This window comes from Alligator mississippiensis, chromosome 1 (assembly GCF_030867095.1).
Source record: "Alligator mississippiensis isolate rAllMis1 chromosome 1, rAllMis1, whole genome shotgun sequence".
Classification (NCBI taxonomy): Eukaryota; Metazoa; Chordata; order Crocodylia; family Alligatoridae; genus Alligator; species Alligator mississippiensis.
In genome coordinates this window covers 299,315,942-299,332,926 of record NC_081824.1, presented here as the reverse complement: position 1 = coordinate 299,332,926, position 16,985 = coordinate 299,315,942, and the positions used below count along the sequence as shown (strand labels likewise).

General features: G+C 40.7%; 1 protein-coding gene across 1 annotated transcript; it reads right to left on the bottom strand.

Annotated features, from left to right (window-relative positions):
• Window positions 1–1,081: 1,081 nt before the first annotated feature.
• LOC102569614 (trefoil factor 3) lies at window positions 1,082–12,320 on the bottom strand. Its single transcript, XM_019487258.2, has 5 exons — window positions 12,242–12,320; window positions 8,996–9,109; window positions 7,483–7,629; window positions 3,127–3,273; window positions 1,082–1,357 (listed from the first exon to the last, which is right to left on the bottom strand). The coding sequence occupies exons 2-5, from the start codon at window positions 9,075–9,077 to the stop codon at window positions 1,350–1,352; spliced, it is 384 nt and encodes a 127-aa protein (XP_019342803.1). The 5' UTR covers window positions 9,078–9,109; window positions 12,242–12,320; the 3' UTR covers window positions 1,082–1,349.
• Between the last annotated feature and the right edge of the window lie 4,665 nt (window positions 12,321–16,985).

Below are 16,985 nucleotides of genomic sequence, written 5' to 3'. Positions count from 1 at the left end.
TATATCAGTGTAAAAGTACTTAAGCCATTACAATGTATTCCACTTCTTGAACTGTAATAAACCATAGTGGAATAACACACCTCTCTACCAGTACAGCTGCATACTCAGTAAGAATAACAAGGCATAACCTTTTTGGGTTTTAAAGGAAATACAGCCTAGCACTTACTTTTACTGGATAAACTTTTCAGTCCACATCAGGTGGTGAAAACTGTCTTCCACATTATAGTGCTTTGGGTTGCTCCTTTTAGGTTCAGGTCTGGGACCAGCCCATTAGAAAGCTCTCTACTTCTGTAACTAGTAGGCACTTAATGAGGATAAACAGAGGGCACCTGCATTCTCTAGGGCAGTGATTCTCAATCAGGGTGCTGGGTGCCTTGAGATCCTTTCACTAGTGCTGTGGGGTACAATGCAGTTTTAGCACTAAGTGCTAGGTGTGTCAACATGATTCACAAGATAAATCTAGAGATTTCAAATTGGAATCCATAGAATACAAAAATTCTGACCTGTTTATTTTTTTCCTATTTTTTTTCAACAGAAAAATGGCTTGATTATATTTCCATAGTCAAAAACCGAGTAAAAACTAAGAGCAGGCATTTTCCGAGGAGGGCTGCCTTAAGTCTAATAAGGGGTGCCTTGAGTCTAGAAAGCTTAAGAACCAGTGCTCTAAGGGCTGAGTTTGGCAGTCGTGTGCCCGCCCTGGGGAGAGCAATTTGCCAGAATGTCCCAGGGAGACAAGTAGCTGGGAACTCCTGACAAGGCGAAGTTAGAAAGACTCATGGAGATACCCCTAAGGGCTGCTGTAAATGGAAATTTTGGGTGCTCAACTTGAGGCAACCCCAATGGAAGAAGCAGAGTATAGCCCAGCTCCACTATGTGTGTGGCTGCTCCTCTGGCATGAATTCAGTGTACATTAAGGGTAGAAATTCTAGTCTAACTTCCTGGCACAAGCTGTCAGCACCACAGTGAGTGCTCTGAGTCCAACACTGATCATTGTGTACCTCACAAGAATTTGAGTGTTAAGGCCATACTTTTTTAAAGGAACAGGAATTGTTAAGAATATTAAAAACAGTCACTCAAATGCAACAGTTACGTATTTTATTTTTATGAATTGAAAATGATAAGCATGTCAATACAAATAGCCCAGGGAAAAGGATTTAAAAAAATATTGTCCCTGAAAAAATCCCTCTTCCCACCTCTTTTTTTCTCAGCGATTAACTATGTTATTAAAAAGTAATACACCTAAAACAGGGATGAGCTGGAAGACAGAGTATTAGAGCAACATGCCATGAGATTTAAAAACTTTCCTTTTTCTCTGGTTCTATTGACAGCCATCTCCGGGGCATGCTTCTTTAACAATCTAAGGATAAAAGAAAGGGGAAATCAATATTTAAGCGTCAAATCTATGCATTGGCTCCACAGGAAAATGAAGCATAGCTCTGCAATATAAAGGGGTAGAAGTGGGACAAACTGAGGAGGTGTGTCTTGCAATTATTCACTGCAATTATCCCCTTCTATATATTTTATATGATTGTAGCATCTCACTGGTCTACGTGGGCATGTATTTAGAAAACATCTTTCCTCATCTCGGTTATAAAGAGGTGACTAAGATCAGGGCAGTGGCCCTGACAGTAGAAGTTCCAGAAGGGCTGGGAGGCCCTTACACACTGGAATGTGAACACATCTGTCATCCCCTTCATGTGAGACTGATCACTCGTGCCAGGAAACAAGAACGTCATCAGGGAGGATCCAGGGTGGTACACTGGCACAGTTGCACTCCCTCTTTGATTCCTGCTCCACCCAAAGTTTAAAAGCAACTGCTTGGCAGTGGCAGCAGCGTTTCTAGTCAGGCCATGCTGAGGGAGTCAACTGACTTTAAAGCGCATTAAAATCTACCTGATTTCTTTGCAACTCTTTATTCCATAGGTGTTAAGACCCTCTCTCCTACTTAATGGTTTTGATGTTCCACTACTCAAGCTAGCCTTTCTTCTGAAATTCTGCTGTCTGTTAGTTCTTATTTAACAGCCTTGCAGGCCATTTTTAACTCATTCCAATAAAGTTAGATTTATTTTAGCATCAATTTTAAACTGAATAATACAGTCTAGACCCCTAGCATATAAATAAAGCTTTTAGGTTCTTTTTACTTGGAGAAAAATATGTGGGTTTTTTATATGTGATAATGCACCTACCACATGCACCCCCATTTTCAAAATCCTAGATCCACCCATGAACATCAATCTAAGGGGTCAATAACAAAGCCATGGTATGTGCTGCATGCTCATGCGTTAGCTCTATCTTCCTGTATTGCTGCAAATCATAGAAAACTAGGGTTGGAAGGGACCTCAGGAGGTCATCTAGTCCAACCCCCTGCTCAAAGCAGGACCCAGTCACAACTAGATCCTCTCAGTCAAAGCTATGTCTAGTTGGGTCTTAAAAACCTCCAAGGATGGAGATTCCACCATCTCTCTGGGTAACCTATCATTTGTGTCTGCAGACAACAGAAATGCAGTAGCCATGCAATAATCATTCTCTTCTTCAGGTTAATGAGGACAAACATTTTACTAAAACTAACTGAAAAAATAAAACTTTTTTGTATTTTACAACAAATTGTATCGCTTCCCTTTCCACCTCAAGATTTCAACCAGCATCATGCCTGGGTGAAAAGGGTGTCAACTTTTTTTCCCAATAAAAGCTTTCATAAAAAAAGAGAAAAAAAATCAGTTTGTAACCTTGTCTCTACTACGCTTACTTGTTGGTAAGGCTTTGGTACATCTTTTACCAAAGCCCTAAGCAATCTTTTGGAGTGTGTGTTTATCATGCTCTCTGTGAGGATACCCTATTCTCTTTATACAGTATTGGATATTTTGAGACATACACATATGTTATTTTAATTCTTATTTTGTGATAGTGCACAAAATCCAACCAAGGGTTAGCTGTGGTTGTGGACCCTGTGTGCCAGAGAGAAAGATATATAAATAAAGGAAGGATCTATCAGGTTCAGTCCAAAAGGACTTTGCTACTCTCCTGCAAAGCATACAGCAGGCTAGGGGTGAAACACTCCGCAGCAGTTGATTTCTGTGTAATCCTGTACAGAGACATTTTAAAACATTCCAGAGAATTTTTTTTTACCGTTTTTGATGTTAGGATGGAAACACCGTTTAACGCCTGGGTATGAAGAATCAAAACAACATCCTCTTTTCAGACAGCATTTTTCTGAGAAGATTAGAAATCCACATTCCTTTCTATCGTATACATTCATAGAACATTCACCGGTAGCTGTTAAAGACAAAGACAAACATTTTGCATCTTTTCCCGCTTCCTGGTTATTTTCAGTACACCACGCATTCGAGTGTTTCACTTCACAGCCGGGCCATTTCTCACATTCACTTCCAGAAAGCATCTCTGTTGAGGGTCCCTAAAAATAGAAGCTACTGAGTGAGATTTTCACAAGCACCTAAGAGCTAGGTACCCAAGTCCTGTTACTTCAGCACACAGAAACAGAAGGAGAAATCAGAGGTGAATATCTGAAATCATGATCTTCTGGAGTCCAGCTTGATTTACCTTCTACACCGCAACACACCAAGCAGAAGGCAGGACAGGACAGCACCTTAGAGCAGGGGTCAACAAGCTTTTCAGGCTGTGAGCCGGACTGACCCAGTTTGGGTCAGAGGTGGGCCCAGCTGCCATCACTGTTTTTCCTAGCTGCTGTACAGGGAAAGTGCCTGGTACTGCCACTTCCCCCACCCCCTGGTAATATGGGGAGAATGTCCATGGATGGCACCTATCACCATGTTGGCAGGGGAAAGTGACTGTTGTGGAAGCCCCCCACTGCTGCAGGGAAAAGTGCCAGCTGCAGCAGCCACTCTCTCTGTGCTACAACAGGGAAAAGCAGAGGTGGCAGCAGCTGTGTCCTAGCCCCTGCCCATTGTATGCCTGCCTGTGTCTGACCTGAACTGAGTTGATTTGGCTGCTGAAGCCCCATGTCTGCAGGCTGGATCAAATGGCTTTGCAGGCCAGATCCAGACTGTGGGCTGTAGGTTACTGACCCCTGCCTTAGAGACTAACTAAAAGGGCATATGCTTTTTCAGGCAATAGCCTTCCTTATTCCTTTCTGAACTATTCAGTCTCTAAGGTTTCACCCTCCTCTGCCTTCTGCCTGACTTCAGACTAACACAGCTAACTACCTCTCTCAACTCTACAGATATCCAAGAGTATTAGATTTTCCTTCTTCTCTCACTAATATAGCTGTGACTGGGCTACGAAGTAGAAGAGACAGCCCGATCAAGCAGAAATACAGAATTTAACATCCACTCTACAATTCCTGAGACTTGGGTCTATAGCTCAAGTTGTGGCAGCCCAAGTTGTTAGTGCCATGTTTGGCTATGCTAAATGCATCATCCAGAGTACCTAACAGCTCTGCTGATGTTTTCCCCCCTAACTTAGACTCAGATAGTTTTGGTTTACCTGCAGTCTTTGTTTAGAATACTAAAATCAGGGAGACATTATATTTATGGCAAAATTAACTTGCTAGTTGAGCCATAAATTACAACATGCCACATTTGGCCAAATTACGGCACTATAAAATGGCAAACTAGCCATAAAGTTATTCTATATATAACAGCCAGAGGGTCAGGCAAAGATTGAGGTCTGGAAGTTAACCGGGTCAGAAATCCAAGAAATCCGTCAGTAGCAGCAGAAGTCAAGGATGCAGCAGCCTAAACACAAGGTTGAGCTTTGTTGCCGAGACACTTCCCCTACTGGATCAGGGCTTTATATGGGAAGGGAGGGAGGGATAGGAGGCTGGTAACTCCAGCAGCAGGGAGTGGGTATGTGCATAGGCCCAGGCAGAGGATTCTGGTCACCTGTGCCTGCCCCAGTGTTCTGTTGGGGAGGTGGCAGATACAGGTTAGTTCAAGGCTACAGCTTGACACAATCCTCTGATTATTGGCACTAGCCCTGGACTGTCCTCTATGTGCAAGTGGACCTGAGACTGTCTGCAGGATCAGGCTGGAGGTAGCCTGGCACTGGTTTGATTTGGATATAAGAAACTTTATGCCTCATCCCAAAAATTGCATGTCCTACCATGCATGTCTGGTACAGCAAGATGTGCAATGTTGGGGTGGGGCATAAAATTCCTCAGGGTACAATTGTACCATTATTTTAACATATGTCATTGGCCTCATTCTTGTGCTCCTAAAGATAAAAATTGGGTTCCATCACTTTGAATATCAAAAATTCACTGGGCTACAGCTCATAAATACTTTGTTCTAGGAGGAAGCTAATGAGTTTTAAATCTGATGGTCTCTATTGAATCACTATGGCCGGATGATTACATCTATAATATTTTGTCTATGCTTATACTGTTTTTTTCTTTAATTGATATAATGATGTTACAAAGATGTTTAGTATATGAGACAGATGGTTAGGAATTGAGCTGGTCAATTTTTGGCATTTTTTCCAATCAAAGTTTGCAGTTTAGATGTTTTGCAGGACCATTTTGTTTATGACAAATATTGCTGGAAATGTTCCTCATGGTGAGAACAGAATTTGTGTGGTGAGAAATAACCCACCCCAGAAGAATCAATAGCCCAGTTGTTAGGACACCTGACAGAGATGTAGCAGACTAAGCTTCTCTAGTTCCTCCTCTGACTAAGAGTCTCCCTCAACTTCTTCTGTTGGAGCCAGTCCACCTTATAACCTATTCATTGTGCCAGAGGTACTGGCTCTATCTGGCAGTGATTACAGCACTTGCCTGGCATGTATCAGATAGATGATAGTTAAATTCCCTCCCTTTTCTGAGTCAGGGAAGGGACTTGCACCTGTGTCTCCAAGTGAGTGCCCTAGCAGCCTTGCCTTAACAATCTTTTCTGGGAGGGGAAATGGTGTGTTATTTTTTTCCTGTGACATTTAAAAGCACCTCCTTTGTTATGATGCATAAAATAAAGATGCTAAGAAACCTCAGTCTTTCACAGGAATATTTTTCAGTCAGACCCAGTTACATAGACATCAGCAAAGTTGTTATAAATGTTCATAGCCCAATGTTCAAAAAGTAATGTTCCATTACACTGTAACAACACTATAATTAATGATTTATCGTCTATTAACCCCTCATAATAAATCATTTAGAAATGGAATCTTGATAGAAAGTACTCTACTATACATAAAAATGTAAGGGTGCCAATATATGAGCATGGAGGGTGCTCCGATTAATCGCACTCCAGCAGCCTCCTGCGTCTTGTGTCCCCCGCACTTAAAAATGGCTTAAAAATGGCTTTAGTTCAAGTGCCCTGCCGCCATTTTTAAGTGTGGGGACACTGATACACGAGATGCAGTGGCACTTTAATTAGAACGGTTCTCTAATTAAAGTGTCACCCCCTCCCACTTCCAGAGCATGTGTAAAACTGCCCATAATACTTAACTTTGGTCTTCAGATGAAAAATGCTGTGGTTTTGAAAATCAGCAATAAATTTGAAGACTGCCATGTACTCGTGACTAATGTGATCTCTGACAAAGTTTTGCCTCCATAACGGCATAAATCCATGGGTTTTATGGTCATAAGGGAATTATGGTCATTAAGTTATCCTTCCTTTATAAAACAGGACATAGGAATTTTGTATTGAGTTCAATAACTAAGGTTTAATTGGAACTTTTCTTTTAGCAAAATAACCAAACTTGATTTAAAGACTCTGAGCAATATGTTGGTTATGTCCCCTGTTAATGCTTCTGGCATTACATTCCAGGGATAAAAAATAGTATTCTTAGCAGCTGTCAGATTGGATTTATGTTGAACAGAGTTTACTGCTACCAAAAGGAGTGTTGTCTGAGAGATTCCTATCTGCGGGCCATTTATCTATTTATTGTAAGTCAATCTGAGCCTTTTGGGTAGGGCTGGATATAAATCTAATAAATAAATAAATAGTGGAAACTATACTTTCAGAGAGATATTTGCTGAGAGGGCTAGAAGCAGTCTATTTAACACCTGTTTTATGTATATTTTGAAGATGCCTGTGACTGCAGGGTATAAGACTCTATAGTTTTGGGAAAGTTTAAACCTTTTTTCTTCTTCAGTTGGTGAAGTTACTTCATGTTGTGGTGGACACATTGCTCTATTTTTTATCCAGAACAAGACAAGATACAAGAGTCCGTAGGGAAGGGACACTGGAAACCATGAGTATTATGTATTTCACATACCATATTTTCTCACATACAATACACAACTTTTCTCAAAAAAACAGCTGCTGGAAATTGGAGTGTGAAATATATGTGAGAAATCCAGTAAAAGCAGTTCTGCTGCTTACCAGGCAAAAGCAAAAGTAAAATCTGAAGTGCTCCTCAGAGATCAAAACAATAAGCAGGCTCAGGTTCCTAGCTGCTGCTACTCCATAACTTTCTACAAGGAAAAATCATTTTTCTTCCTTCTGCCTTTCAAACCAAGGAGTGTATCTTATTGTGGGGTATGTTGAGCAATTGTGGTAGTTACATTACCTAGTTTTGAGAAAGGTTTGAAGCACCAACGAACACCAGTCACGCTTGCATCAAAACAGCATCCTCTTTTATGGCACTCCTCAGCCTTGATACCTGGATACCCACATTCCCTTCTCTTGTTTGGTTTTTCAGCGCACTGGCATTTAGCTGTTTGAAACAAAACCAGAGTTATAGTATTTTTCCTTTTCTCCACTATAAATGATTATTCTTAGGCCACACTTCATTGATTCCTGATGTAAGTGTTCATTCTATGGAAATTTATCTGATATACAAAACTTTGCACCTACAAATTCTATATTAATAAATGAAAGCAGATGTTATTCTGTTTAGAAACCATTTCATTAATAGGGAGATATTGGAAATGCAGATCTCACTTCTGAAAGGCAAAAGAATGACAGACCTGGTAGGCATTTTGATTCATTGAAAACATTCTTAGTCCTGCTTACATAAGGGTGAATTAAGACCAGTTTTACTATTGTGGCCAGAAATGCACTTTATATGCATATGCTTTTCCTGAAAAGGAAGAAGATTTAATCCAACAGCTGAATAAGAGATTCCCTTCCAACTATTCCATTATCCAGGTAATGCATACAATGGATGTGAACCATATTTTTATCATTAATATTCGCTCATTTTCCTATTCTGTCAAACAAAACAAATGAGCTTTGTTCCCCTCCATTAAGATAACTATCTTTGGCTTTCCTAAAGGCACATTGAGAGAAGGCAATATAAAGCTCATTCTCTGGATTACAGAATATAAATATGGTAGCATATTAATAAAGCATATTAAGACAAAAGTCTTAATTAAGTGGTGTTGTGCCCAATTTTTCTGAGAGGTACATGGTTTATTTACTCTATTTATGTTTTCTGTCAATCTGTATAGGTTTACATCAGCTATGGTATGCGTTCTCTGTATCTGGTAAGCAAATAATACAGATTAATATTCAGGCAAACATGCCGTGCAATTTAATGGATTTCTTCCCCCAACATAAAGACTGTAGCAATGAAGCTTAAAATATAGACCTCTGCAGTCCATCGCTAGGTAAAAACTGGCCAGACTCTGTAGCTTGCAGTCAAGCTTACCTGGCCTTTCAAGTATAGGCAAAGATGGAAGACTAAATATGATAAGCATGTGGGATAATTGATTATTATCATTCCTTGGGGTAAGGGCACAACCTGATTGTGGGAACTGGAAGAAGCTACAAGCAGAGCCCATTTATCACCAAAAGACCCTGATCTCAACATAAGATGACAAAAAAGTCTATATTTTACTTTTCCTTTTACACAACTTGATCAAGGTCTTATCACCAGGAAACATCCTACCAACATTGCTCCAGTTTAGATGTATTTTGTATTAAACCATGCCCTTTGTAATGTCCTACTTTTTCTGCAAAGAATATGAAACCAGGTCATTCTCCCATTGTAGTTAACAGGTGTTTTGTCAGCAGTATTGAATCAAGAGCACTCAGGCTCATACATCATTACCTTAGAAAAAAATAGCATGTATACGTACTTGGTGGTTCGACTCCGTCTATTAGGGTAGTAAGTCCAAACACCAGGAGAATTGCCAGTAGCCAAAGGCCCTTCGGTTCCATTTCAGTAGGTAGTCTTCTGCTTTCAGGTGGGCCTGAATAATATAAATATAGACTGAAATATTTCACCTGTAGAATAACTCATTCCATAATTGTTTATATTTAGTTTCTTCCTTAGACTAGACCTCGATAATGTTAAGGTTTTCAATATGCTACTTCTTCACTCATCATCATTTCTAAGTTATCTAAAATACATTAAAATGAAAACATTCCTTTTGCTGGTTTTGAAAAAAAGACAATGTATAGTTGTGTTTTAATTTTTCTTTCTGAACTTTACATTTCATTCAGTCATTCTTATTTCCCTAATATCCTCCTGTGAGGAATTTATTACAACTTTTTTGGAAACCCAAAGTAAGTGTAGTAACTCATCCTTTCCCCCCCTGGTTTGTTACCTTCCTTGAAGGATTTCTAATGGCATAGACAGGCAGTTTTCCTGTATGCTATCTCTTTACATTAACGTTTTATGGAAGTGGTAATTATTTTACTCCAAAGCATTTAAATTTAATTGATCTTGTAACAAAGCATCTTCTCTGTGACTTGTAATTTTCAGAGCCAGTCCTGTTTGAAAATAGCATACCACATTGCCTAACCTCATCCCACTGGTAGAGTAGCTAAATTAAATGAACACATTGTTATCAATCCAGCCAAGTCACCAGTCCAGTCCAGGTGGCTGGTGGCTCTCTATTTTGTCCAGACAGCTGTTCCAGCATCTTCTGTTTTCACATGTCACTCTCTCATAGTGTTCTATCTGTAACACTGCCTATATGGAGAAGCTCAAGAGTATGTATCTTCCCATCATCCTCTTTTGGAAAGACTGAAGTTAAAAAAGAAATTACATTTCTGCAATACCTTTTGCCTTCCTCATAAACTAATTGGTTCACTTTGGTCTTCAAGGATTTCTTGCTCTGCATACATTACAAGTTTCTTATTTGCCTTTACATCTTTAGCTATTTGCATCTCAGAGTCCCTCTTAGTTGTTCTGCTGTGCTACTCATTTTCCAAAGGCACTGATCACCCACTGTGCTCGTTGAAGCACCCTGGAAACAGTGGGTTCTGCAAACCTCTGAAAAATCAGGCCATGTTTTTTTTTTTTTAATTTCTCCTGGACAACAATCAGTTTCTGAGATGTAAGGCAGAATCACAATGTAATATATAATCCAGCATTGTTTGGTCAAGGGATGTTCAGGAAATTGGAAGGGCAGTACTTACCTTCAGCCAACAGTATAACTAGGGCAGGGTGAGAGGGGCACCAGTCCTGGAGACTGACTTAGAGGGGCTGGTATGTCCCCTCCCACCAAGAGTCTTTCCACAGCATTTACAGCCCTGTACAGTCTGACAATAGGGAGCCAGGCAAGCATAGATAGGTGAGGGAAATGCCTTGCTCAGCAGTGTGTCTGGTAGGGGGAGGGGGTATGGAATGATGCCCCTACCCCCTGGGAGGTTTGCCATGGGAGGGTCAGCCCTGCCCCTGGGGGTGGGGGAGGAGGCATGAATAGGGCACCAGGAGGGACCCAGGTACCTCAGTGGCTGTTCCTCAGTGGCAAAAGCCCAGCCCATGGTGTTAAAGTAGCAGCAGTGGCAGCTCCTGCTGGAGCGAAGAGAGCCCAGGCAGGTAAGATTCCTCTCCCTTCCACTCTACAGTGGTCAATATAATGCATTTAAGACTGTAGCAAACTATTGAGTAGAAACTTCTGAAGACCAGCAAAAAAAACTGGGAATTGATTCTTGTGTTAGTTGTTCGGCCTTCAAGTTGCCCAGGCTCAGGGACACAATAGAATCATCTATGTGCTGTGGGCTTAATTACAAAGAACTGAACTGGTTTAAATTACTAACAAAGCAGTATGGACAAGCATCACCAGATGGTGGTGTAGAAGTATAAACCATAAAGAAGAAATGTGGCTATAGAAAACACAAGCGATACTGGAGATATCAGCAAAATTGATTAGAAATCTCCTGGACTTTAGCATGTACTCTAAACACAATATACAAGAAACAAGACTCAAAGTTAAGGTCACATTGTATGCACCCAAATGAATGTTAGTTCATAGATTCATAGATGTTAGGGTCAGAAGGGACCTCAGTAGATCATCGAGTCCGACCCCCTGCATAGGCAGGAAAGAGTGCTGGGTCTAGATGACCCCAGCTAGATGCCTATCTAACCTCCTCTTGAAGACCCCCAGGGTAGGGGAGAGCACCACCTCCCTTGGGAGCCCGTTCCAGACCCTGGCCACTCAAACTGTGAAGAAGTTCTTCCTAATGTCCAATCTAAATCTGCTCTCTGCTAGCTTGTGGCCATTATTTCTTGTAACCGCCGGGGGCGCCTTGGTGAATAAAACCTCACCAATTCCCTTCTGTGCCCCCGTGATGAACTTATAGGCAGCCACAAGGTCGCCTCTCAACCTTCTCTTGTGGAGGCTGAAGAGGTCCAGGTTCTCTAGTCTCTCCTCGTAGGGCTTGGTCTGCAAGCCCTTAACCATATGAGTGGCCCTTCTCTGGACCCTCTCCAGGTTATCCACATCCCTCTTGAAGTGCGGCGCCCAAAACTGCACGCAGTAGTCCAACTGCGGTCTGACCAGCGCCCGATAGAGGGGAAGTATCACCTCCTTGGATCTGTTCGTCATGCAGTTCCTCATCTACATGCTGATATCTATATTAAAGGCACCCACCCCACCCCACTTATTCAAACCTCTGCCCATAACAAATACAATATCTGCCTATAACAAATGCAATATCTACAGTCTTTTCATGTACACTTGTATATACACTTACACATAAACAGTATTTTACACTTTCCTATCAAAGCACTATTTGCTTATTTGCACTGGTTATCGTGACACATACCTCTGTGTGTAGGTGTATAACAAACTACGTACCAAATGTATAGCTGCCTATTCACCACCTCCACAAAGCCAAAGAGAAAAAGTAACTTTCCTCCCAAATGGAGAGCAGGGTCAGTGCATATGTGGAAGTAAACAGGAGTTGAAGAGAGTGATATTCAGCCCCTCCAGTAAGCTACTGGGACTATGTAGCCACCATATAGACACCTGCTGATACTTTATCAGGCCAAAGGCTTTTGCCATTTTGCCTTCCCTAGGTACAGCGTTCTACTCTGTAACATGCATTTATTAACAGATAAACAATGCATTTACAAGCAATTGATTACTTACCCTAATGGATGTCTTAACCTGATTGTTGATCAGGCAGTCCTCAGGCTCCACAGGACAGTAGATCACCTCAGCAGTCCTGGCCATGCTTTATAGGCCTTACCTTTCATAACTTCGGCTTATGTTACCAAATACACACACGTTTCATGTTATTTCCTTTCATGTCAATTGGTCTAAATACTACCTTCACTCACTCCCACTCATGCATTGCTCATGTCTATACAATGTGATGTCTTAATATATCTTTTTGTGCCTAACAAGAAATTCCCTTCCCATCTACTCAATAATCCAGGTAATGCAGAAAAAGGACGTGAACAAGACCTTTATTTGTTAATATGATCACATTTTCCTATTGTGCAAAATGGAACAAAGGTCCTTTGCTCCCCTCCATTAAGAGGCCTGGGTTTTGTTGTCTTCAGCTGTGCTAAATGCACTTGAGAAGAAGGAAACATAAATTCTATTCTTTTGCATACAGCTGAATGACAGAAGGGTAGTTCAGGGTTTGTGTGATGGATACTAAGGATAAGGATATGATTTATTTAATCCCTTTAAGTTTTTTAAGTTGAGCTGCACAGATTTATATTAGCTGAAGAATGGTCTAGTCTCAGCATATCACCTCAGCAGTCTTGAAGTGGTCTGTCATGTTCTCTATATCCTTACTTTTTATTAGTTCTGCTTATATTGCCAAATACATGTGCATATTTTACACTAGTTTAGTTCTTTTCACATCTATTGGCCTAAATACTACCTTCATTCACTTCCACTTATGCATTGTTCACGCCTATACAACGTGATGCCTTGCTACATCTTTTCCTGCCTGACGACAGCGTTAAAAATTCAGTTTAAACTTAGTCATTAAAAAGTTTCAGCATGGCCTTGGTGGGTTTATGCAACTTGTAAAATTAGTTTCCACTTATCTTGCAGTTGATGCTCAGGAAAAATGGCTAAGGGTTTAACTCTTGGCTGATGGCAAGTTTGTTGCCTTACAACTTGTTTTGGCCTGTTTGGGATTAACCTACAGCTGCCTTCCACAGGACAGAGGGGGGATCCCACCTCAATACTTCTGTAGTCCAGATTTTGAAAGCCTTACTCATGTTGAGTGACACCCCACTGACTTCAGTAAAATGTTACTTTTTTTTAAGGAAAAGCTGTCAGCGTCTGGTCCTAAAAGACATCATGACTGGTGCCCTGGTCACAATCTAGTTTGGGCAACTGCATTGAACCTAAAATTCTCCACTTCCTTTCCTAGATAAAATGCTGATGTATATTTATTGCAAATGAGAGAAGCACCGTTTTATTGGCTCTAATAATAAGAATACTTAGCTTAAGCAAGGATAGCAGGATCAGTTATGAAAGTTTAAACTGACAGCATTCCACATAGACCATAATACATGGACATGCAGAACCACATTGCCCTGGAGCACTCTGTCTATAGGAGTAGTATGTAGATCCCAACTAGGTTTCAGATGGTGCAACCCACTCCTGTTATGTGGAGTTCTGCCCTCTATCTTCCCTCCATCCACAACCTCCCTCAGAAGCAAAGAAGGAGCAGGCAACATGGACAGAATTTATGCACACAGACTGTACAATAGCTGGGGAGCTTCCATATTCTGTATCTCCTCTGCATCTAGCTCTGTTAACCTGCAGAAAATACAGCTGCAAAACAGCCAATCACACAGTGACAACAGATTATCTAAGACCATAAATGTGTGAGGATAAGAAAGGATACTATTCTCCATATCCAAATATTCCATATATACCCTCTTAAAACTGGACAGTAGTAGCCTGGGGTTCACGTCTAACAGTTTTAGGTTTTGTCAGAACTAAGAAGTTTTATTATATGAAACAATCAGAAAAAACAAATAAGACTACAAGAAGTTTTCTGGTTCTTCTTCTTACACCTTCTCATTGTTTTCTTCCATGAGGATCTTCTTGATTACATACTTTAATGATTCCAAAAGTGAGACTTGTTCTATGGAACCACATACACTAAAGCTGACCAAATGATGGATTTTTCTTTTTGGTTTTTTGGCAATATTGAAAAACATTCGGAGGAAAATCAGATTAGACTGAAACCCAGAATATTTTGTTTTTGGCAGATCAGAAAAGCTGAAAAAATTAAAATATTAAGTTGAAAGTGAAACCTTTCAACACTGTTGTAAAGAATCATTATGAGCTTTTCCAGCCCAGAAAAGTTAGTTGGTGGCTGTTTTGACTTTGAATGTACTTGCTTCATAGAAACTTCATGCTTCCGTGGGTATATTACTTCTAATACCCAAGTTAACTAGTCTAAAGTTAACTTGGGTATCTCTAGACTGCACTGCAAGGTATAGCATAATAGGCTGAAATGTTTATCCTCAGGAAGCCAGTGTCTGCTCATTCTGATAAATGAAATCTTCTTCAGACTCTGTCCAGAAATATGTACAATTCTTAGAGACCATTACAGTAGCCGTATGCTTTTTTCATGGAGCAGAGAGGTGGGTGACTGCCAGCTGATCCTATGCTGGCCACACCCTTCTGCAGCTGCCAATGCAAGTCAGTGGCCACCAGAATCCCATCTTGAAAATATCCTTCCACCATTATCTTCTCCAGCGGCAACAAACTCCTTCGCCTCAGGTGAGAAAAAGCAATGCAGACTGGGACAGTGCTCTCCCTCCTGGGCCAAAAGGATGACTTTTCTGTGCTTCCTGCACCAGTATCCATTGTCTCCAGTGGACGTGACAACTCAAATGACCCTGGGCATTGATTCCAATTACCACGACTCTCATGCTCCTTTTCCGGGTGGTTGTTTTTGCCTCACTTCTCCCTGATCAGAAAAAGGAACCCATGGCAGCTTCAGATTGTGGGTGTAGATATGTCATGATATGGTAGTACTCCTCCTCCCTGATGCTTTGCACACAGTAGTTTATCAGAACAGATGGCATGCCTCCTCCCAGTGATGTCAACCTGCTCCCAGAATTTACCTTAGTTTTCTCTTCAATAAACATAGGTGGATCTAGAATTTTGGGCTGCAGATGGTGAGGTGCATCATCACCCATTGGTACTTGGGGCTGGTGCCCTACTTTCCCACCCTTAGTGATACTACTGGCTCATTATATTGGGTTGCATTATAATCTTTAACCTACTGAGTAAACAGGATAGGGAGAGGAATTCAAACAGATAAAACAAGGGTTTGTATATGGGAGACTTTCATCTTTATGTCCCTGGATTGAATACATTAAAGAACAAAAGGTTTTGTCTGCTTGTTGCTTAGCAGCTCCTGTATGAAATAAGCTGGTCAGACTAGTTCCAAAGGACAGCCATCAAAAGCACTTACTTCACCACTACTGGAACTACATCACGTCCTCCTTTTGGGAGTTTCAGAGGAGTAGGAAGGGCCTTACCCACGCTAGAAAGTTTTGTCAGTTTGATCCACTGGAATATAGTTAACTCAGTAAACCCCTTTTGGTATGTGGATGCAGCTGTATCAATATAAATGTATGCAAATCAATAGAAAAAGCAATCAGGGATTGTGGTAGAGGTGATATCTTGTATTAAATGAACAAGATTTTTGCAAATAAAATTCTTGAATTGCAAGCTTTCGGGCACAAACACCCTTCATCAGGCATCGAAGAAAAGATTGTAAAAGCCCCCCCCCCAGTAGAACACATTTGGTAGTGATCACCAAGTTAAAAAAGAACAGACATACATGAATGGGAATAAATAAACAACAAAGTTTATTGTGGAGCAGTAGACAAGCCTCTGCAGTCCATTAGTCTCTCTGACTCACTGGGCATTTTTACATGCGGTCCTGGAAGTGGTACCGGGCGCTTTAATTAGTGAGCCGGGCTAATTAAAAATGCCCGCGCATCACACATATCAGCATCGCCGTGCGTCCCTGTGCTGAAAAAGTGGTGGCGAGGCACTTTGAACTAAAGCTCAGTGGACGTGTTTTATTTCAAAACTCCCCATTGCCATTTTGTCAGCATGGCAACACTGATACACACGATGTGCAAGGCTGCCCGACTGTGTCAATTGCTGTATTCTAGCTCACTTGGTTAATTGAGTCTGCTTGGACACACTGGATTTCCTGTGTCAGAGCAGGCTCCCTGAGTGTGTATAGGAGCCTATGATCCATTATATCATAAATATTTATACAATTGATTAATGTTTTAACATTGATTATGACTTCATACATAATATGGCAATGGAATCTTGATACAAAGTGCTCCACTATGCATAAAAATTATGTTGGTTAATTTTTGCTCTTCGGATGAACAATGATGTGGTCCTGAAGATCATGGAATAAAATTGAAGACTTTCTATGCTTTAGGATCTAAGACCATCTTTGACAAAAGTTTTGTTTCCATAAACATATAAATCCTTGGGTTTTATAGCCAAGAGGGATTTATAGTATCAACCTATCCCTTATTTATAAAACAGGTCATATTAATCTTTTCATTTAGCTCAATAACTAGATGTTTAATTAGAAAATGTCTTTCAGCAATGGATTGGCTACCTTTCTTAGTAATCTGTTTTAATGATTAATTATCCCCACAATTCAAGAGATACCTCTGTGATTACATTCTAGGGATATATAATGGAATACTTAGAGGCTAACACGATGGATGGATGTTAAACAGAGTATACTACCATAAAATGGTTAGCATTATGCTTTACAGAGGAGCAGGTGCTGCCCATTTAACACCAGTTATCTGTGCATTTTGAAATGCCTGTGGGTATAAGGGACTTGTAACACATTAATTTG